The 23,646-nt window shown below is 44.2% G+C and overlaps 1 protein-coding gene across 1 annotated transcript in view; it reads left to right on the forward strand.

Moving 5' to 3' along the window:
• Cyp2b10 (cytochrome P450, family 2, subfamily b, polypeptide 10) overlaps positions 1-20,594 on the forward strand; it is a 28,967-nt gene extending 8,373 nt beyond the window's left edge. The window contains exons 2-9 of the mRNA NM_009999.4: positions 5,208-5,370; positions 5,524-5,673; positions 7,835-7,995; positions 8,718-8,894; positions 9,362-9,503; positions 10,904-11,091; positions 11,258-11,399; positions 20,038-20,594. Of these exons, the coding sequence (NP_034129.1) occupies positions 5,208-5,370; positions 5,524-5,673; positions 7,835-7,995; positions 8,718-8,894; positions 9,362-9,503; positions 10,904-11,091; positions 11,258-11,399; positions 20,038-20,219 (1,305 nt within the window). The 3' untranslated portion in view covers positions 20,220-20,594. The remainder of the gene's footprint in view (positions 1-5,207; positions 5,371-5,523; positions 5,674-7,834; positions 7,996-8,717; positions 8,895-9,361; positions 9,504-10,903; positions 11,092-11,257; positions 11,400-20,037) is intronic.
• Positions 20,595-23,646: the final 3,052 nt, after the last annotated feature.

Genomic DNA, 23,646 nt, shown 5'->3' on the forward strand with positions numbered 1-23,646 from the left:
GACAGCAACAGCGTTGGGTTTGGTGTCTGCAGACATGATGGATCCCCAGTCCCTGGTTGGCACTTCCTTCAGTCTCTATTCCACCTTTTTTTGTCCCTGTTCTTCCTTTGGATAGGAGCATGTCTGGGTTAAAAACTTTGAGATGGGTGGGTGGCTCCATCCCTTGACCAAGGGCCATGCCTATCTGCTGGAGGTGGTCTCAACAGGTTCTATCTCCCACTTCTCTGCGCACTCTGACTAAAGTCATCCCCACTGGGTCCTGGGAGCCTCTTGTTACCCTGGTATATGTGACCCCCCCCCCCCAGTGGCTATCCTCAGTTCTTCATCTTCCCCTGCTACATATTTTTGTTTGGTTTCCTGACCCTCTGTATCTCTCTCACATCTCCTCCAGTCCCTGATACTTCTACCCTTATTTTCTCCCTCTCCTTTCTCCCTCCCTGTTCCCCCTCTCCCTCCACCTCCCACAATCATCCTGTTTCCCCCTCATTGCCATTAATATTATTACTAGTGTCTGTTTGAGTGCACGTGTACTTTGTGTATTGATGCACACACCCATTACATGGAGGTCAAATGGGGGGCATTCTTGACTTCTATCACTCCCTGTCTGTTCCTTTGAGGCAGAGTCTCTGCCTGAACCTGGTCCTGGCAATCTCTCAGCTAGGCTGGAAACTGGCAATCCCCACAATCCTGTCTCCACTTCCACTTTTGAGCTGGGGTTATAGGTGCGCATGGGACAGCAAGTTTGTAACTGGGTCCTGAAGTGCAAACTCCAGTCATCATGATGGGGCAGCAAGTGCCTCGGGCCACTGAGCTTTTACTGTACCTTGAGAGTTATTTCCTTTAGATTTACTTTTATTTTGTGTGTAAGAGTGTTTTGCCTGCATGCATATCTGTGTGCCATGTACCTGGTGCCTGCAGAAGTCAAAAGAGGGCATTAGATCTCCTGGAACTGGAGTTGAAGATAGTTGTGAGCTACGGTGCGGATACAGGGAGGTCTTAACTTCTGCACCACCTCTCCAGCCACTCCAGTTATAACTTTTGAGCTGTGGTATTTTTAAAGTTGATCACTGTTCCAGAGCAGTCGTTTTCAGCCTTTCTGATGCTGCGACCCTTTAATGTAGCTCCTCAGGCTGTGGTGTTCCCCAATCATAAAATTATTGTTCGTAAATGTAATTTTGCTCCTGTTATGTGTTGGTGGTCTGGGTTACGTGGGAGAAAGAGAAACACTTCAGGATGTAATAGGCTTAATAAAAGCAGCAGGGGGAATCAGCCTCTAATACACTGACTGCCTAGCGGCTTTGCAGAAGGGCTTTCATTGGTTGTTACATAAAAGGTCTTTGAGCAAGTCCATTCCCGCATACCCAAATCTCTTATCTGATTTAGGAATTGTCTCAGAGAACCATTACCTAAGCAAACACAGTCACTATAAGAATTCCAGGATTGCCAGGAACGCCTTATGACTGAGGTCATGCTAAGGGCCTGAAATACCCAAGAAAAAGCAACCCCATGAATCTCAGATAACAGCCACTGATTATTTACAGGAGAGTACTTTAGAGCTAAGTGGCCATCACTCCAGAGTATATGCCAGGAGCGAGGGCTCTTCTAAGATTCAATTATGATTATGAATTGTAATGTAAATATCTGTGCTTGGTCTTAGAGGACTCCCGTGCAAGAGTCCTTTACATCTTGGGAGGGGCACGACCCACAGGTTGAGAAACACTGCTCTAAAATCAGCATCGCTCAATGAACTTTCAAACTGAACCCATTTTTATCATGATACGCAGCTCAGTCAATGCTAAGGTTGGTTCCTGTCTTATGCCCTCTAGTCACTACTGTCTCACTATTCTGACACAATGGGTGGGCTTTACCTGTGTCCAAACTTCATTCAGAACAGCAAATATAAGCAGAATTTGCTCTTCTGCCAATATTAAGCTGGCGATCATTTCTATCATCCATCTGATGGGTAGGTTGTTGCATGACATCCTACTGTGTGGACTTGCCAGTGCTTGTTCTTGTAAAATTTTAAGAGGGCTTCAGGAATAATCTGGTCTATTCACTTGGTGAACACATGCATACTTTCTTTTGTTGTTGTACAGGCATTTGGAGGTGAAGTTTCTCTGCATGTTTATGTTCAGCTTCAAAAGGTATAGCTGATTCTCCATAGAGGCACAGTCTCCACTCTCAACCAGCTGTGGATTGGAAAATACTTAGAACAAATACATTCAGGGATAAGTGTGTCTCACATCTGCAACCCTAGCACTTCAGAGACAAAGGCAGAATGATGGACGGATTGAGAAAACTTAATCAACATAGTGAGTTCCAGGTCAACCTGGCCAACATAGTGAGATCCTGACTCAAAGCATAAACACATGTAAAGCAAATAAGCATAGTTTTTTTCTTAGCATTATTTCAAAAGCAACATGGAGAACTGGCCATTAGCATTTAACTTCTATGAGCTGTATGATAATCTGGAGTGAGCTAAAGGTTACAAGAGTGTAGTGGTGAGTTTAGCTGCTCCACCTCATCCTTTGGCTGGTGGCACTTCCAGCCACCCACCCAGAAGCTCTTTGGATCTGTGAATGAAAGACATACACACATTAGCTTACTGGCTATTCAAAGGCTTGCCAGTTCTAAGCCTCCCATGGCTAGCATGCTTTTCCTTCTGTACTCCTTGTCAATACCTTCTAAATCTACTTTTAACTTTGCTGTCCTGTTACCCTCTGTGAGGTCCATTGGTCTTTGCTGCCCAAAATGCTTCTGGGCAGCCTTTCTGGGGACCCCTTTCCCTTTATTCCTACATTTCAGATGATCTTCCCTCTGCAGCTCTAAATCTCATCTGTCTCTCTCCTCTGAGTCATGGCGATCCTCTGTGTCCTCCCTTGCATCCTCTCCCATGCAAATTTAAGGGTCCTGCCCCATCTACCTTTGCCCAGCAAAGGCATAAAGGCTGCATCTTGATTGATGGATCAAAAACCAATTGGGGATGAGGATCTTCAGCATTTGGACATACAGATTACTGATCGAATCAAAGCATTAGAACACATCTCCAACACAAGAGGATGAGGGTGGCTCATTTGCAAACACACACAGTTCTATTAAAAGGCTTTCAGTACTGGAAGGTTTTGATATTCCTGGGACCAATTCCCTGGAGATGCCCAGAGATGGTTGTACTGCCAGGTAGTTTCCCACATGCTGAATTGTAGACATGATTGACAGTCGGGACCACCACCAGGGATCATCCATTTCCCCTCCCATGTAACTCAGTGGGTGGGTCAGGGTCATTCGCTCTGAAAGTCATCGGAGGCATTGATCAGGTTGAAGCTGCATCACAGGAAGGATGGCTCTTGGTTGAGATTCCAGAGCTGGCCAGATTGAAGGGTATAGGCAAGGATATTTATCCGTATTTATATCCACATCCATATCATATTCATATCTATGTACATATTTGTATCTATCCAAATCTATATCTCTTTAAGCCCTCTCCCTTCACCAGTGAGAATTTACTCCTAATACTTGTGAAATGAAGAGAAAAGTTTAATAATGCCCATCTGGTTCTGGTACCACCCTAGAGAAACTAACCTCAAACACATTTTTAACGGCTTATATAGAGTTTGGGCATTAGCAATCTAAGTGCAGTCATCTGTAAATCAATTTTAGGCTCCATTCCCACATTAGACTTTGAGCAACTAAACATATTTTACAGAACTGTGAATTTCAAGTCTGTCTGTTTCAGATAAAGTGTAGATTTACAGTAGAGATATGGTCATCATCACTTTTCGAGTAGACTAGTGCTGCCCACTTGAATGATTGTCACGCAGGGCCTTTGTCACTGTTCTGTGCTGTGCTGTGCTACCAGAGCTGAAGGTGACACCAGGACCAAGGCAGCTCTTAGAAGAAAGCATTTGGTTGGGCCTGGATGATAGTCTCAGAGATTTAGTTTCTTATTATTACAGCAGGAGCATGAGAATGGGCATGGCCAGAGCTGAAGCAGTAGCTGAGAGCTACATCTTGATCTGTAGACAGAGTAACTCTGGGCTTGGTGTACATGCTCTTAAAATCTCAAAGCCCCCCCCCCCCCCCCCCAAGGACACATTTCCTCCAACGTGGCCACACTTCCTAATCCTTCTAATCTTTTCAAATAGTGTCATTTCCTGGTGACTAAGCATTCAAGTATTTAAGCCATTCTTATTCAACCTACCACACCTGGGGTCATCCTGCCCTTCTGGAAGAATTTTGCTCTTCCTTATAAAAGAATCAGGTCTTAGTGGTGGTTGTAACCAAGTGCTTTGAGCTGCCCAGAGGAGCCATCTTCTTTCCTATGCAAATGGAGCCTAATTGGCAACAATCTTAACAAATAACTCTTAACAGATACATATTCTCAGCAAGCCCCAGCTTCAATTGTGTTTAAGGCGCAATTCTTTTCCTATAGTTTTTAACAAGCCTGATTAGTTTGTTACTTATTTCCAAGTCACATTAGAGGCGGCACTTAACTAAATCCTACCTTGTGCAATGTAGTAGTTTCTAAGCAAGTTGGTTGGTGAGTCCTTTGTAACATCAATTCATTTTTATTGAATTGTTTTATTATCAATTTCTTTTTTTTTGAAAATCAGCTCTTTTTTAAATATAATTTATTTATTTATTATATGTGAGTAAACTGTAGCTGTCTTCAGACACACCAGGAGAGGGCATCAGAGCCTATTACTGATGGTTGTGAGCCACCATGTGGTTGCTGGAAATTGAACTCAGGACCTCTGGGAGAGCAGTCAGTGCTTTTAACCACTGAGCCATCTCTCCAGCCCTTTATTATCACTTTTATTAAAGTGTTTCATTATCAGTTTTCCTATACCATATCTATAACTTGTATTTTTTTTCAGACAAGGTTTTATGTTGCCCAGGCTGGCCTCCAGCTCAACAGCAACCAGAGATGCCCTTGAATCCCTGAGCCTCCTTGTTTACCTCCTCAGTCCTGAGCATTGTGGCGCTAGCCCAGCACCCACAGTTATACTGTAGCGCAGGACTTCTTAGAACATCCAACCAGCCAAGGGACGCCTTCCTGGTGATGGATTCACACTGAAATTCCTAGGTCCTCAGAAAAGGAAGGGTGGCCAGGGTCAGCATATTCACCAATATGTATCTAAGTGTTTTAAACAATTTAACAATAATGTCTGTGCTGGCTAACCCCAGTCCTGTGCCTTTATGCTTGGCAGCTTCGAGAAAAATATGGAGATGTGTTCACAGTGCACCTGGGACCAAGGCCTGTGGTTATGCTGTGTGGAACAGACACCATAAGGGAGGCTCTGGTGGGCCAAGCCGAGGCTTTCTCTGGCCGGGGGACAGTTGCTGTCGTTGAGCCAACCTTCAAGGAATATGGTAAGACTCTCAGAGGTTGGGATGAGGTAAGATGGAGAATGGGCACGGAGAGAGGTGATTCTGCAAGAGAGGAAGGTAAGGGCTGGGGAAGGACCCAGGTTTCTTTGAACTTCCTGTGTGACACACCCACCCATGCTTTCCCTACTTTCTCAGGTGTGATCTTTGCCAATGGGGAACGTTGGAAGACCCTTCGTAGATTCTCTCTGGCCACCATGAGAGACTTTGGGATGGGAAAGAGGAGTGTGGAGGAGCGGATTCAGGAGGAAGCCCAATGTTTAGTGGAGGAACTGCGGAAATCCCAGGGTGAGTCTGGGAGAATGGGCATGAAGGAAGATGGCAAAGCCGAGACATGAGTGTACAGGCAAAGAAAGAGAAAGAGATATCCATGGGTAGAGAAACACACACACACACACACACACACACACACACACAAATGCACTCACACACAAACATACACACATTCACTCTCACACATTCACACACATACACACACTTATACATAAATACACATGCACATACACACACTCTCACACACACTCACACACAGAAACACACACACACATCCACTCACACACATACATTCACACACATACATTCACACACACACAGTCATAGACACAAATACACATGCACATACACACACCCCCCACACACGCATGAACACACACACATACACACACACACATAAACATACACACATAAACACACACATTCACACACACACTGTGGGGAGAGAGAAAGAAATACATAAAAACAGGGGAAGAGTCGTGAAGTTCACAGTGTCCAAAAATAACCCAGAGAAATAGATTGTGTGATTAGCATGTTGGGCTCTTACATTCAAGGAAATGGTTGCCTATGTTGAGATGATATTTCAGTCAGGCATGGTAGCACAAGCCTGCCATCCCAGTAGTCAGGGTCTGAGAAAGAAGGAGCAGAAATTCAAAGCCAGTCTGGCTATATCACCGTCAACTCTTGTCTCCAAAAGAAAAAGCTGACTCTGTGTGTGCACACACAGCTCTATCTGACCCCCAGTACCACAATATTGGCAGGGGGTTATATGCTGGTCATCATAGTGGGCCTGAGGTGGAAAAAAGACGAGAAAACAGGGTGACATGGAGACCAGGAAGCTGAGCTAGAACTAGAGAGACAAAAAAAAAAAAAAAAAAAGGAGCAAGAATGGGGGCGGGGAGGGAGATAGAGAGTGGGAGAGAGTAGGTAGGGAGAGGGACAAAGAGAAAAAGATGGAAATACTGCAAGTCTTTTAGACCAGAAACCAGAGTCAGATAAAGACTGATGAACGTCAGGGAAAGTTCTGCAGAGGAATCAGAAGACAGATAGCTGAGTCCCAGCCACAGTGGTCCAAGACTGCTGCACTGACAACATCTCATGAGGACACATCAAGGAGCCTGGAAATCAAAGGCAGCAGGCAACAGGTGCTGATAGTTCTTGAACACTGCAGAGTCTAGGATCGGAGAAGGAATGGAGGAATACTCACAGATGAGAGACGTGTCGATCCACACAGGCATTCCTGGAACCCTTCTCTGCACTGTTCCTCACCTTGGGAGTTGCCTGTCAGCTTAGAGTCAGCATGGTGATGGGGAGGTGCAGGGTGGAGACTTACTATACATGCTGCCCCTCTTGTATCTCTGGGTCTGAATCCTGGTCCCAGTCAGTAGTTGCTGTGTCACTTTGGTGAAGTTATCTACCCTCTCTATATATACAAATTAAAAAGAAAAGGTATTAGCCCAGGACACTTCAAGACCAAGTTCTCAGCACAAAGGAGAGTTATTTGCCCCAGAGGGACAGAGGCAAGGATAAGGGACAAAGACAGGAGACAGAGGAACAAGGAGAAGGGGAAGAGAACAAAGGGAGAAAGGGGGGATAAAGGAGAGGGGGAAGGATTATTTGTTCTAGGGGGACAAAGACTACTTCTAGATAGAGAGGGGACAGATGTTGCACATGGGCCAAATGGCTTATATAAAGGTAAAGGGGGAGACCCCATGTTGGGATGTTTAATTATAATTGGGCATGTCAATTAGGTGAGTCACTGGGGCTTTTGATTGCTGGTCTTCAATACTTTGATAGCTGGACCTTGGTAGTCAGCCTCAGAAGAAGGAAGTGACCAAACAAGAAAATAGACCTTGGTGATTACCTTCAGGAATATAATCTAATGTCTTTTAACAAGGAAGAGGGAATGGGAGAGAAGGATGAGGCCTGCCAGAGCTCAAGTGCGCTAGTGTCCCTTCATTGATAGGATTTTATCTTATGTATAGAATTAAATTAAAATTAAATAAAATGTATGAAATCCTGAGTGCAGGACCCGGTGCATCATAAGTGCGGGCTTAGCAGCCGTTGCTATGCTTTGAATAGTGAGTGGGGGAAACAGCTTTCCAGAGATGGGGCCAAAGCCAAATGTTCTACAATTCTTGATACCATGTCTCCTGTCCTGCCTCTCATCCTCCAGGAGCCCCCCTGGACCCCACGTTCCTCTTCCAGTGCATCACGGCCAATATTATCTGCTCCATTGTGTTTGGAGAGCGCTTTGAGTACACAGACCGTCAGTTCTTGCGCCTGCTGGAGCTGTTCTATCAGACCTTTTCACTCATAAGCTCATTCTCCAGCCAGGTCAGTGGGTGGGAAGAGAAGAGCATCCAGGGTAGAGGAAACAAGAGGCTTCTTTGTGGATGAAGGAGAGAGTGTCTGAGATCTGGAAGAAAGGCAGAGACAGCATGGAGAGACAGGGAGGCTGAGACCTGGAGGCAGAGGGAGGGATGGTGAGCAAGGAGGAGAGACCTGAGTGTAGCAATAAAGAGCCATCCAGATAGACATGAAGATAATGATGACCTGGGGGCTGTGGCTGTAGCTAAGAGGGTATAGGACTTGTCTACCACGTATTAGTCCCTAGGTTCATCCCTAGCACGACATAAGCCAGGTATGGTGATACATATGTGCAGTCCCGGTTCATGGGCGATCAGAGTTTACAGTCATCTTTGGATAAGTATTGAGTTTGAGGACAGTCTGAAAAACATGAGATCTGGTTAAAAAAAAAAAACAAACCAAAATGATGGTTTAGAAAAGAGAAGAGAGGAAAAGAGGATAGAGAATGCAAGGCAAGAGAGTGCTTGAGGAAGATTGTCTGATAGGATGCTGTGTTGTGTGTATGTGCATCAGAGCGAAAGTGAAGGAACAGAAGATGAGCAAGGGACAGAGGGAGAACCGAGGGAGGGAAGGGGAGAGGAGAGGATGGAAGGGGAGGAGAGGAGTTGTTCCTAGGGAACCTAGGAACACAGCCTGCTTCTTGAGTGCTGATAGCTCCAGGTGACCTCCTGGGCCCTTCTTTCTTGCAGATGTTTGAGCTCTTCTCTGGCTTCCTGAAGTACTTTCCTGGTGCCCACAGACAAATCTCCAAAAACCTGCAGGAACTCCTCGACTACATTGGCCATAGTGTGGAGAAGCACAGGGCCACCTTGGACCCCAGTGTTCCACGAGACTTCATTGATATTTACCTTCTGCGCATGGAGAAGGTTAGTTAGTCCTGCATGGATGAGAGAGGGGGTGGGTGAGAGTGAAGGATGGGGATGTGGTCAGAGGAAAAGAGGAGAGGGGACAGAGGATGGTAAAAGAGGAAGAAATAGAGTGAAGGAGATGCAGAACATCTGGAAAATAAAGAACAGAGGAAGGGGGGAAGAAAATGACGTAGATAAAGAGAAGGGGTGTGGCTGGGAAAGAAACACAGGGCAAGGGGCAAAAGTAGAAAAGACCAGAGAGGAACAAAGAGCCTAGGAGACAGAACATGATAAACCACCAAAGAACAAAGTAGAGAAAGAAGACAGAAGAAACCAAGGGATACTGTCTGGGGCTGAGTAATGTCCAGAGGTCCAGATAGTATGAGATTCACAGACTGAAGGACAGTGCCCAGAGATATGTGTGCATCTCCTTGAAAAGGTCTAGTCACTCCTGACCCATCCTTCTCTCTTCCATCTGGAACCAGGAGAAGTCCAACCAGCACACGGAGTTCCATCACCAGAACCTCATGATGTCTGTGCTCTCTCTCTTCTTTGCTGGCACCGAGACCAGCAGCACCACGCTCCGCTATGGCTTCCTGCTCATGCTCAAGTACCCCCATGTTGCAGGTGTGTGACAGATGGACAGTTGGGGCCCCTTTTGGATGTGGAATTTTGAGTGGATGAGAGAGACATGGATGGCTTACATCTGTAACTCTAAATGCTTTGTTCTATTTGTAAACTAAGGCAGTGCTGTGGGTGGTGTGTGAATGAACACTCAGCTGAACCATTTTCTGTTGTCTTCTAGTTAAAGGTTGATCCTTCCCTTACTTCTGTTCGTCCTTCTGTCCTACCTTCCTGCTTTCCTTCAATCTTTACGTTCATCTACTATTCATCTTTCTATCCATTCACCTCTCCATCCATCTACTTATTCTGTTCACTCACCCACCCATTTGTCCACCCATCCATGATCCTGTCATCTGTCTCTCTTCAGTCATTCTCACACATCTAAACATCAATCTGTCTAAAGACCTACTTACTCACTTTTCCTTCTATCTTCCTCTAAGCACTTATTCACAAACACTCATATGCATGCACACACCGATGCATACACACACACACACACACACACACACACACACACACACACACACAGCCCTTGAATCCACCCAGTCCACCACTTATAAATCAACTGATTAATGATTTGTGCACCTACTGATTCTTTAATTACCAAAGTAAGCATTTCATTTATTTATTTCAATGAATCAACTTAAGTGTTGTTCCTTGGATAACCAGAATTGAATAAACTATTGGCCATTGATTCGCTCATACACTCATCTCTCCTTCTATCAACAGGTTCTATTTCCTAATCCTTTCACTAAGTGGCCTTTGAACTCCCCTTCTGTTTGTCTATTTATTCCCCCATTCATCCACTAATTGAATCATCCATTGACTTACAAGTTGAATACACAATCCAGTGCTTAGTGTGTTCATTTCATTAACTCATGAACCTGTCCACATATTCATTTATCTATTGATTCTCTTATGTCTTCATTTTTACATGCATCTATGTATTGATTAATTTACTAATCTACCTACTTCTCTGTTACATTTCTGAGGACATAGCTTCAAGTTCTTAATATAAAGTTCCATGTAAAGTTGTGGTGTGTGTGTGTATAGTCAATTCATTGCCAAGGTGATAATTTCTCCTGCTTTTCTCCCCCCACCCCACTCTTGCCTCATCACGACTGCTCTGAAATCACCCTGTGCAGTATCCCTTTGCTGTCTATTTTTCTTTGTTTAGTAAAACTCTGTTGAAGCTCATGGAGGAGAGATTTAATATAGTTTTAAACATGGGCACAGAGAGGCAGGCACTTAAGAATGGGACAGTTGTTTGTACCCTCGAAAGCTCTCAGTTTCTCAGCAGGTTCTCCTTACTGCACACTTTTCCTGGGTCATTGGCAATTAGAATATAATATCATTGCTACAAAGCCGGTAACACAGGTCTGCTTCCCCCCCTTTCTGTGCAGAGAAAGTCCAAAAGGAGATTGATCAGGTGATCGGCTCACACCGGCTACCAACCCTTGATGACCGCACCAAAATGCCATACACTGATGCAGTCATCCACGAGATTCAGAGATTTTCAGATCTTATACCTATTGGAGTGCCACACAGAGTGACCAAAGATACCATGTTCCGAGGGTACCTGCTCCCCAAGGTGAGACCAGCTTTGATTCCTCATCGATACTCCCTGAGTGTCCTCCACTCTGCTAATCACAAACCTCACCCTGTGTTTTCCCTGCATTCTGTTTTACTTAGGTACTGACTTTTTCATATGAGAGTCAGGGTAGAATAACATCTTTGTATCTTGTAATGTCTCCTAGAACACTGAGGTGTACCCCATCCTGAGTTCAGCTCTACATGATCCACAGTACTTTGAACAACCAGACAGTTTCAATCCTGACCACTTCCTGGATGCCAATGGGGCACTGAAGAAAAGTGAAGCTTTTCTGCCCTTCTCAACAGGTGAGACAGACCTGTTATTCCTTTCCCAGACACTAGAGGGCAGGCCCACCCTCTGGGATACAAATGGCAATAGGTCCCTGTTTACTGAGTTTCTCCCATCTGCCTTGTTGAAAAATTTCATCTAACCCGGCTACAGCCCCGTGAGGGGAGTCTTGGACTAAAGAAACTTTTGGAAAGTGTTTAAAGGCAATGCTAAGAAAGTTGACACAGCGGCAGGCGTGGGTAAGGGAGTATCTGGCGGATAAATGCCAAAGATTCCCTCTAGTAAATCCCATATGTGACAGGTCTGTTATAATGTTTTTTTTTTTATTTTTTTTCCATTTTTTTATTAGGTATTTAGCTCATTTACATTTCCAATGCTATACCAAAAGTCCCCCATACCCACCCACCCCCACTCCCCTACCCACCCACTCCCCCTTTTTGGCCCTGGCGTTCCCCTGTACTGGGGCATATAAAGTTTGCGTGTCCAATGGGCCTCTCTTTCCAGTGATGGCCGACTAGGCCATCTTTTGATACATATGCAGCTAGAGTCAAGAGCTCCGGGATACTGGTTAGTTCATTATGTTGTTCCGCCTATAGGGTTGCAGATCCCTTTAGCTCCTTGGGTACTTTCTCTAGCTCCTCCATTGGGAGCCCTGTGATCCATCCATTAGCTGACTGTGAGCATCCACTTCTGTGTTTGCTAGGCCCCGGCATAGTCTCACAAGAGACAGCTACATCTGGGTCCTTTCGATAAAATCTTGCTAGTGTATGCAATGGTGTCAGCGTTTGGATGCTAATTATGGGGTGGATCCCTGGATATGGCAGTCTCTACATGGACCATCCTTTCATCTCAGCTCCAAACTTTGTCTCTGTAACTCCTTCCCAGGGTGTTTTGTTCCCACTTCTAAGGAGGGGCATAGTGTCCACACTTCAGTCTTCATTTTTCTTGAGTTTCATGTGTTTAGGAAATTGTATCTTATATCTTGGGTATCCTAGGTTTTGGGCTGTTATAATGTTTATTTGGCGAAGAAAGGAGAGCGAGAACTTAGAGAAGGGGGACAGAGGAGGACAGAAAGAAGGACCGAAAGAGGAGCTGGCCAGGAACACGATTGTGTGTGTGTGTGTTTGTGTGTGTGTGTGTGGAGAGAGAGAGAGATATGGGGGAATAGAGTAGAGGGAGAGAGAGGGGAAGGGGGGTAGAGAACAGTCATTTTTATATGCTGTTGATGCTGCATCTGGCTTGCACCTGGCAGGCAGTGGTGGCAGATGATGATGCAAGCTGTTGCTAGGTCTCTGGGAGAAGTCTAGTGGAATTGTCTGTAGGCCAACATTTCTCCCTTCTTGTTTAAATAAAAATGAGGAACTAGGAGGGGGTCGTGGTGGAGCAGGGATGTGGTTGTCCTGTTCTTTAAACTACTTCCTGCTAACTTTGGGGTGATGGTCTGTCTTTGGGGACCCAAGGAAAATTGGGATGCTGGACAAGTCCTGGGAAAGTTGGATGTTTCACTGATTTCCAGGATCCGTGGGACCATCTGCAGCTAGGAAAGTGCAGGCCCAGGAGAAGAGCCCGTGAGAGTAGACAGGAGGACCTGTAGGTGGCTTCTCTCAAAGTGTTCTGGATGCAGATTTTGAGTAAACATGTGGATTAGGCAGGATGCTGAAAAACTTCTACCTACCTAGTAGAGGAAGAAAATAAAGTTATGTTAGGGAGAAAACTTTTTTTCTTGGGTGTACCTTTAAAACCCCTTGGCCCATGTTCTTGGTAGTTGGGGAAGGGGAGTCCCAGAACCAGGGGAGGGGTGGATCCCACCCTCTGGAATAGGCAGCAGGTGGGGAAGTTAGGCTGTTGATTGACAGGTATTTATCCAGATGGAGTCCATTTGACCCATAAGAGGCGAACCTGAGTATGTTTCCTGAAGCTTACAAGAGTCTTTTTAAGTTTACAAAATGCACATTGTAGAAAAAGGATAGCAAACACCATATTGTGTTATAGTAGAGGCCTGGTAAACAATATTTGTGAAAAGCATGAGCAGTCTTGAAGGTGAGCTCAGGGAATACAGAAACCTTCCATGGAGCAGAAGGAGCAAGAGGGACTTTTCCCCTCTATTCAGAACCCTGAATGTATATTCATTTAGCACAATGAGAAACACCTCTAAGTCTATAGTTAAAAGACAACCAAAGGACACTTAACATCTTGAACTTGTGAGTATGATAGGGAATGGTACTGTGGTGAGTTTTACCAGAGTTAGGCTAATAATTTACTAGCACTTCATTGATTAATGTTAGAACTCTGAACTTTCGAAGTCCTAATGTAATAGTAGCATAGTGAGGGAAAGAACTCTGCAGAATTTTTGTCCCTTTTATGAATGTTAAATCACTTTCCTATCACCATCCAAGTTTTTCACATCCTCCAGCCTTCACAACTTGAATTTACCAAGCTCAAAACATTTTCTTAGATTCTAAAAATAGTTTCTTAGATCCTCATAACTAAACCTTTCATATTCTCAGACTTGTATAAAGTTTACCACTTTTTCCTATCTTGTTTACCATGAGATACAGGTGGTATCATTGGGAGCAGCTACTGCAAAGTGAGTTCCTTTAGATAGGGAACAGCAAAAAAATCTACATCTGAAACCTGTTTATCTTTTAACACGAAGCCTGCGAGCAAGCCCGACCTGTTTACCTTTCTAATAACAGATCTGGTAGTTTTAACTAGCTAATGAATTGACTAATGAACTAACGTGTTGGTTGATTACTTTTGGGTAAGGAGCTAGTTTCCATTTGTCCTCTCACTGTCAAGCTATACAGTTAGCTTAGCTGTCAATGTGATCAGAGGTCTGAGAAGGATAAATTATAATCTAGATGCCTTATATTAATTAAAATGACAGATTAGTTCATAGACCACTACCTAGACAGTTTCCCCAGATTCCTATGGTCTCCATTGCAACACGGCAAAGGCAGTCAATCTGTCAGGGCCAGAAGATGAGAGACTTTTTAGTTTTCCCTGTGGAGGAGGAACATGGGAGAGAAAAAAAAAATCAACTCTCTGGGTCTTCTCTCTGTCCACAGTTCAGGCCAGGCCCTGACAGTGGGCAAGACACTGGGGCAGTCTTACCTAATGGTTGGGATATTACAATCCTGATAGAGTTCTTCATCACTGTGTCTATATATTCTTGGTGACCTTGGGGGAGGGTCACATTTGGATTTGTGAGTCTCTGTCTGTCTGTCGTAGTAAGTTTAAACATTTAATGCCACATTCATCTGCTCTCTGACAGGTTTTAAGGCTAGTACCTACAAAGTATATCTAGGTTAAACAACTTATGTCTATTTCTAGTTATCTGCTCTAAACTGTACCTAGCAAACATAAAACAGGAGGCTAAATAAAGCTTAATATTGCAATTAACTACACCAGCTCTTAGTATGCCTTTAAATATAATTTTGATCTCATTAAAGGATATGGTCATTTATAAGATAACTGATTATCAATTTGTATTTAATTATAGCAGTTTTTATGAGACTAGAACTGTTATAGTAGCTTTTGAGACTAGAACCTGTTAGGTTTGAGCCTTAAAAAAAAAAAGCATGATTTTTGAATTGGCATTTTTTTGTCTTAAAGGAGACACAATAATAAATAGTTTATTAGGGCTCAGAAGTGCTATAATTGTTGCTTCATCATGTGTGGTCATCTTAAGATGGTAGTCACATGACTGGTTGAAAACCATGTGACTGATATGACTACTAATATTTAAAATATTATTTTTAGTAGATCTATTTCTTATATTTTTCTTAAATGAGAATTGTATCCAAATTATATGTACATATACACAGAGTTAAATCCAGGTTACATACATATAGAGTTGAATTTGCAGAACATATATATGTCCTTAACAAGAGCTGAATAAAGCCAAATATTGTTGCAGATTATATAGACTTTAATCCTTACCCAGCGAACAACTTATAAATACTCAGATGAGAGTTTACAGCATAACCTTACTATATAATTTTTTCTTCTGAGAGCAGAATGTAAAGAAATCAGAGATGAAAGATTTTTAAGAGTGGGGAAGTAGAACCTTAAGTGTAGGGCAAAGCAAGTATATACCTAAGATATTTGAGAATCATTTGTCTGTGTCAGTGAGAATCTGGAAGTCAGGAATAAAATCTGAGTCCATGAAAGGAGACAGAATGTTCCTAGTATAGGCCAGCTGCACAAGGGGGAGGGGTGCAAGAGTCCACATGGCCATGCCAAGAGCCAGAGCCAGGGCATGAGACTCTAGGTAGAGTTTGGAATAAATTCTCAGACAAACAATCCATAAGATTTAGGAGATCAGCAGCTAGGCTCAAGAGCAACCGTTGGCAGGAACATGTGTGTACCCCTTCCAGATTACGGGGTATATGTAGAGAGGGGGACCAGACAGGAAGAAACAGAACTTGCACAAAAGAGAAATAGAATCCAGTTGCTTTCCCTGATTGCTTGTAGGACTAGTCTAGTGGCTGGAGGTTTACTAAGAGGCATCCCAAGGGGTTGAGAACGTATGGACAGCCTTCCAGTAGATGAAGGGAAGAGAAATGTCACTGTAGCCTGCAGTCATGGGCGTCTCTAGGAGTTTGGCAGGACAACATGAAGCCCAAGCCATTCAGTGGGTCATCATCACAACTCAATGGAGGTCAGTAGCTAACTCAGAGGAGAGACTGGGTGCCTGTTTTCAGGGCTTTTGAGGAACTCAGGAGGCAAGAACATGAACTGAGCTCTTGTGGAGGTTTTCATCTCCTGGAAAGGGTGCAGTAGTCCAGTAGGGCCTAAGGAAACTGTAGGATTGCAGCTCCAAGGATGGTGGGATCGGGATAGGTGAGAAGTATCAGAGGAATGCCAGGCATTGAAAGATCATTTCTTGCTGCAGGGTTAAAGAGGTGTTGTCTTTCGGAGGATATGAGTTCAGTTCCCAGCACTCAGTTGTACAGTGTTTACAATGATCTGTAACTCCAGTTTCAGGAAATATGACATCCCTTTTCTGGCCTCCATGGGTACTAGCACTCAAGTGTACACACTTACACAGAGAGACACACATAATTAAAAAATAAAAATAAACCTTAAAAAAAAAATCCAGAGCAGGATCTAGAAGTGTAGCTCTGTAAAGTACTTGCCTAGCATACAGGAAGTCTCAGGCTCGATCACAAGCACCACAAGATGTGCTCTGGTGGTGCATGCCTGTAGCTGGAGGACTTTGAAGAAAGATAGAGGCAGCAGGGTATTAAAAAAAAAAAAAAGAAAGATCATTTCTTCCACCTCTGGGTGATGTTAAAGAGGAGAAGCTGGGGGGGGGGTGCGAGGGGGTAATCAGGAGAGGGTCAGTGAGTGGGATATAAAGTGAATAAGTAAATTAGCTGTCTCTTGTGAGGCTATGCCAGTGCCTGGCAAACACAGAAGTGGATGCTCACAGTCAGCTGTTGGATGGAACATAGGGCCCCCAATGGAGGAGCTAGAGAAAGTACCCAAGGAGCTGAAGGGGTCTGCAACCTTATAGGTGGAACAACAGTATGAACTAACCAGTACCTCCAGAGCTCGTGTCTCTAGCTGCATATGTAGCAGAAGATGACCTAAGGAGCCATCATTGGGAAGAGAGGCCCCTTGGTCTTGCAAACTTTATATGCCCCAGTACAGGGGAACACCAGGGCCAAGAAGTGGGAGTGGGTAGATAGGGGGAGGGTATAGGGGACTTTTGGGATAGCATTTGAAATGTAAATGAAGAAAATACCTAATAAAAATTAGAAAAAGAAAAAAATTAATCTGGACCCTCAAGATCTTTTAAACACTGGACCATCAAACAGACAGCATACACCAGCTGATATGAGGTCCCCAACACACATACAGTAGAGGAATTTCAGGTCTAAGTTCATTCAGAGATGATGAACCTAACACCCAAGAGACTGGAAGCCCCAGGGAGTTTAGAGGTCAAATGGGGTGGGGGATAGGAGCATTCATGTGGAGACAGAGTGTGGTAGGGAGGAGGTGTGGGATGTGGAGCATTTGGAGGGGGTGGGAATTTAATATGGAGTGTAAAAATGAATTACAAGTAAAATAAAATTTAAAAAGTCCCCCCCCCCAAAAAAAGTAAAATAAAATGACCAAAATGAAAGCTTAGGTAATTGTTGTTGGTGGTTGTGGTGACAAGCAATCTGTCAGCCATAAAGTGTAGTTGTTGCAGGTGGCATTGTGTTGGATGTAGGGTCCTGGTGTGTGACTTAGACCCACAAGAATCACAACCACCTCAAGAGCCTCCCAAGTCTTTTGGCACCAATGTTATGAAATATAACTCGGTGGCAGGCAGGGCTAAGGGGATACCTGACAAGCCCATGCCAAGGTGTCCACCAGAGAAATCACACCACGAGACAGATCTAGTATAAGGGCAGTTTATTTGGGGGGACTTGGAGAAGGGTTGAGGCCAGAGAAGTGGGTACAGAGGAGGACAGAAAGAAGGACAGAAAGAGAAGTCAGCTGGGAACATGTGGGGACATAGAGAAAGAGAGGGGTGGGGGTAGAGCAGAAGGAAAGAGAGAGAAGGGGCCTGGGGTAGTGAGCAGTCCTTTTTATATGCTGTCACTGCTACATCTTATTCCCACCTGTCAGGAAATGGCTGCAGATGCTGCTGCAAGCTGTTGATAGGTACCTGGGGGAACCTAGGGCAACACTCTGTAAGCCAACACTCTAGACCCGAGCAAATTTATTTTCTTAAGAAACAACAGCATGGACAACCAACACGAGCTGGGTAGAATCTTGGAGCCAGGGCGTCATTCATCTCTGAGCACTGGGGAGATGGGGCATGTCTTGATATGCTTGTCCCTGTTAGCATACTCTGACTTGTTATGTTGTAAAAGAAATAAAAATCACGAGCATTTATCTGAGCCAAAGAACCATTCATGATAGTCATTTTCCTGATCCAGAGAAAGTTCAGAGTTACAGCACCTGTCAGTGTCAGCAGGCTGTGTTCATAGACAAAAGAGGTAGCTGGGCACGCACACATAGCTTGATTGATGTCAGCTCCATTTCTGCCTTACTTGGCCATGCAGGAGGACTTGGCAGGACAGGATTGGTCAACTTTAAGAGTGACTGAGACTTGTTCTTCTTTGGAAGAATATAATCTTAAGTTACAGTGTAGTCTAGTTGACTATTGTGTTTGGTTATTTTGTTACATATAGAAGAAGCTGCAGTCAGTTTAATGGACTGGATAGGATGGAAACATGGAAACTTTGTGCTCAAGTTTCTTGCTTTCTTTTTTTCTTTTTTAAATTTAGTAACTTTACATCCTAGATGACTAACCCCCCAATCCTGATTCCCCCCCCCCCCAGTCACAGTGCCTCCCCCCACTCCCTCCCTCCATTTCTTCCTGAGAGGGTGGAGGACTCCTGAGGGTATCCTCTAACCCTGGCACATCAAGTCTCTTCAGGGTTAGGCTCATCCTTTCTCACTGAGGCCGGACAAGATGGCCCAGTTAGAAGACCATATCCCACAGAGAGGCAACAGCTTTAGGGATAGTCCCCGCTCCAGTTGTTCAGGACCACATGAAGATTGAGCTGCATATCTGCTACATATGTGCAGGGATTGGGGTGGGGGTGGATAGGTTTAGTCTGTGTATGCTCTTTGGTTGGTGGTTCAGTCTCTGAGAGGCTCCAAGGGTCCTGGTTAGTTGACTCTGTTGGTTCTTATCCTCTTTGGGGCCCTCAATTCTTCCATAAGAGTTCCTGAGTTCTGTCCAATGTTTGTCTGTGGATATCTGCATCTGTTTCAGTCAGCTGCTGGGTGGAGCCTCTCAGAGGACAGCTATGGTAGGCTCTTGTCTGCAAGCATAACAGTATAATTAATAGTGTCAGGGATTGGTGTTTGCTCATTGCATGGTGGGGCTGGTTATTGCTTGCCATTTCCACTGACTCGGCTCTATCTTTGTTCCTGCATTTCTTTTAGACAGGACAAATTTTTGATCAAAAGTCTGTGGGTGAGTTGGTGTCCTTATCCATCCACTGGGGTCCTGCCTGGCTCTTCAGATTCCATATCCCCATAGCTATGTATCTCAGCTAACGTCACTGCCCATAGCCTCTGGGGGCCTCCCCCATCCCCGGTCTCTGGGATTTCCTAGAGATTCCCCCATCTGCCCCAGCCCCCACCCTGCCCTGGCAACTGAAAAAATCCATTCATTCTCCTGTTCCTCTCTCCTGTCTCTTTTCACACCTGATCCTGACCTCCCATTACCCTCCACATGCCCTCTCCCACAGTTCCCTCCCTCTTTCTGCCTCCTATGACTATTTTATTCCCCCTTCTAAGTGAGATTCAAGCATCCTCACTTGGGCCTTTCTAATTGTTTAGCTTCTTTGAGTCTTTGTGGTATATCACTGGTATACTGTACTTTTTGGCTAATATCCACTAATTACTGAGTACAGACTGTGCATGTGTTTTTGGGTTTGAGTTACCTCACACAGATGGTATTTTTTAGTTCCATTTGCCTGCAAAATTCTTTTAACATTCCTATTTGAATTGTAGGGTGATGGTCAAAGTCCTTGTTGTTTAGTGCGTTGGACAGGGATGTCTAAATGGGTTTAGGGATGTGACAATCCAAAAGCTATACAATGGATGGGTGCTCACATGGATTATTTTCTGTGCCTACAGGAAAGCGCATTTGTCTTGGTGAAAGCATTGCCCGCAACGAGTTGTTCCTTTTCTTCACGTCCATCCTCCAGAACTTCTCTGTGGCAAGCCATGTTGCTCCTAAGGACATTGACCTCACTCCCAAGGAGAGTGGTATTGGAAAAATACCTCCAACGTACCAGATCTGCTTCTTGGCCCGCTGATTGGGCTGAGGCAGACAGGTGGCCCCAGTACTGTTGAGAATGACTCTATCTTTGAGCCTCTGAGAGACCTGCTGGAAATCAGTACTCCTATTGCATGTCTCCAAATCTCCAGGGCTCCAAGGCATGTTCTTCTTCCCTGTGAATGGCACTGGAGAAATCAATCAACTGTCTTTCTTGACATGTGAAAAGAGACTTCTGGAGTCCACATCTCATGTTGAGTCACTTCCCTTTTCCTCCCAATAGCCCAAGTCCGCACTTATCAGCTCTCCATGATCTGGGATCTGTGCTAATGGACTCTGTATAAGGTCTGAATTCTATGTCTACAGATTTGCCTAGTATGTATGGTTCAGGTAAACAGAATCACATAGTGTGTGATGTATGGTGTCTCGTGCCTTTACTTTACATAATATTATCTAGGTTTCTGTATTCTACAGACCACAGTTACACACCTTCATGGGTTTTCTCATGCTCTTTCTTAGCATACTCTTCCTGCATCTTCTGTCTAGGCACAGGCCTCTTCAGCCCATGGCCCCTGAGCTGCATGTTTTTGAACTCAGATTCCTGTATGTTTCTTTTTAAATCTCCCAAGAATCACATCAATGCCTTCATTAGTAAGGGTTCTCTAAAGGAACAGAACTGACAGAATCAATCAATCAATCACTCACTCACTCACTCACTCACTCACTCACTCACTCAGTCTATCTGTCTATACATCTGCCCTCTCTCTTATCTCTCTCTCATTTACGTGTATATGTTTATATGTATCTATTGACTATGTATCTATTCATTGTGTATTTATGTATATGTACATATATATGTACTATCTAATTAGGTATCTATCATGTATGTATGTATGTATCTACTTATCTATCTATCTATCTATCTATCTATCTATCTATCTATCTATCTATCTATCATCCATCTCTCTATGGAATTTATTAGACTGGCTAACAGGCTATGTCTGAATAATACAACAATGATTGTCCCATAATGGAAAGGCTAAGGATTGGGTAGTTGTTGCTCCATGAGGTTGTTAAGTTTCCTCTGTCTCTTGCAGTGCTGCAGTCCTAGAAGGTAGTCAGGGAGTTGCTGGTATTTCCATCTCTGGTGCAATCAGATGAAGTTGGATTTATTACCAGCTATAGTAACAGATTAGATGAACTTGTCAGGGAGAGTGAGGACAGGCAGAAGAAAAGCACAGTTTCCTTCTTTCCTGTGTCTGTCAGCAGGAGGTGTGACCCAGGTCTAGGGAGGGTCTTCCTGCTTTAAATAATCACATCAAGAGGCTCCTCCCTCACAAGAGTACCCGGCAGCTTGAGTTTTAGTTGATACCATGTGCAGTCAAGGTAATACCCAAGAGCATCCACCACAATACCCAGACTCCTGACCTCCCTGGTATTTACATATGTCTTTGTCTTTGGGTTTCCATTGCTGTGAAGAGACATGATGAGCAAGGCAACCCTTACAAAGGACAACATTTAATTGGGGCTGGCTAACATTTTTTAGAATTTTAGTCCATTATCAACATGGTAGGAAGTATGGCAGCATCCAGGCAGACAGTGCTAGAGGAGCTGAGAGTTCTACATCTTGATCCAAAGGCAGCCAGGAGAAGGCTCGTTTCTGCAGGCAGCCAGGAGGAGGCTCTTTTCAATATTGGGTGGAGCTTGAGCATTGGAGCTCTTCAGAGTCTGCCTACACAGTGACACACTTCCTTCAACAAGGCCACACCTCCTCATAGTGCCACTTTCCATGGTCCAAGCATAGTCACACCATCACATTCCACTCCCTGGCCCTCATAGGCTTGTTCATACACATGAGTCTATGGGACTGTCTTAGTTAGGGTTTCATTGCTGTGGAGAGATACCACAACCAAGGAAACTCTTATTAAAGACAACATTTAATTGGGACTGGCTTACAGGTTCAGAAGTTCAGTTCATTATCATCAAGGTAGGACCATGGTATCATCCAGGCAGACTTGGCACTTTAGGAGGAGCTGAGAGTTTTGCATCTTGATCCAACTACAGCCAGGAGAGACTGGCTTCCAGGTGGTTAAGAGGAGGGTCTCAAAATCCACCTCAACAGTGACACACTTCCTCCAACAAGGCCACACCTTCTAATAGTGCCACTCCCTGGGCCAAGCTTATTTAAACTAGCATAGGGGCCATACCGAGACACAGAAAAATATATTTAGTTCAACTTCTAATTCTCCCTAGTCTATCACAGTCTCAACAATGTTAAAAGTCTAAAGTTCAAAGTCTTTTCTGAGATTCATCCAATCATTTAACTGTGAATCTCTATAAAATCTAACATCATGGGATATACAGTCCCTTTCCAAAATGTCATAGTGAGGAAATACTGGACCAAAGCAAGACAGAAAACCAGCTGGGAAAATTCCAAACTCTGTATCTCCATGTCTGTCAAAGTCCTCTTCAAATCTCCAACCCCTTTCATCTTTGTTGACTTCAACAAACTTCTTGGGCTGGTTCCACTCCCTGTTAGCAGTTTTCCTCAGCAGGTATCCCATGGCTCTGCTTTCTCTAACATCTTGGGGTCTCCAAGGCAACTTGAACTTCATAGCAAGCATGCTGTGAAACCATGCCTTTAAAACCAGTACCACTTGGGTGATTCTTATACATTACCCAGTCCAGCTGCCAGCATGAAGTTTATCTCTGGAACAAAACTTTTTTGTGGCCTCAGAAAATACTTCCAAGAAAAATTCGCCTCAGTGATGCTCACAGGTTCTTAATCACCACTAATTCCTTAGCTCAAGTAACTAACATCAATTGTCCCAGTAACCCTGTATATTTGTTTTATTTGATAAAGACTACTTTTTTTTTAAATTTAAATTCCATTTACATCCTAGTCACAGCCCCTCTTCCTCCTCTTTTCCTATTCCCATCCTTACAAATCCCTGTCCCCATTACACCATCTACTTGGGTACTACCTAATCCTGGGACAACTTGTCTCAGCAGGGCTAGGTACATCCTTTCTCACTGAGGCCTATTCAGGCAGTCCAGATAGGGATAGGGATCCAATGTCACCGAGACCGAGAGAGCCCCAGCTCCATTTGCTAGAGGGCCCACATGTAGATCAAGGTACACATCTGTTACATATGTGTGGGGGCTGGGGCTAGGTCCAGCCAATGTAGGCTCTTTGGTTGGTGGTTAAATCTCTGAGAGCTCAAAGGGTTCTGGTTAGTTAACTCTGTTGGTCTTCCTGTAGAGTTCCTATCACTTTTAGGGTTCTCAGATGGTCTCCCAACTCTTTCATTAGAGTTCCAGAGCTCCTTCCAATGTTTGGCCTTGAGTCTGTTTCATCTGTTTCAATCAGTTGCTGGGTGAAGCTTCTCAGCAGACTGTCATGTTAGGTTCCTGACTGCAAGCATAAGAGTATCATTAATATTGTCAAGGATTGGTGCTTGCCCATG

Source organism: Mus musculus, chromosome 7, assembly GCF_000001635.26.
Source record: "Mus musculus strain C57BL/6J chromosome 7, GRCm38.p6 C57BL/6J".
Taxonomy (NCBI): domain Eukaryota; kingdom Metazoa; phylum Chordata; class Mammalia; order Rodentia; family Muridae; genus Mus; species Mus musculus.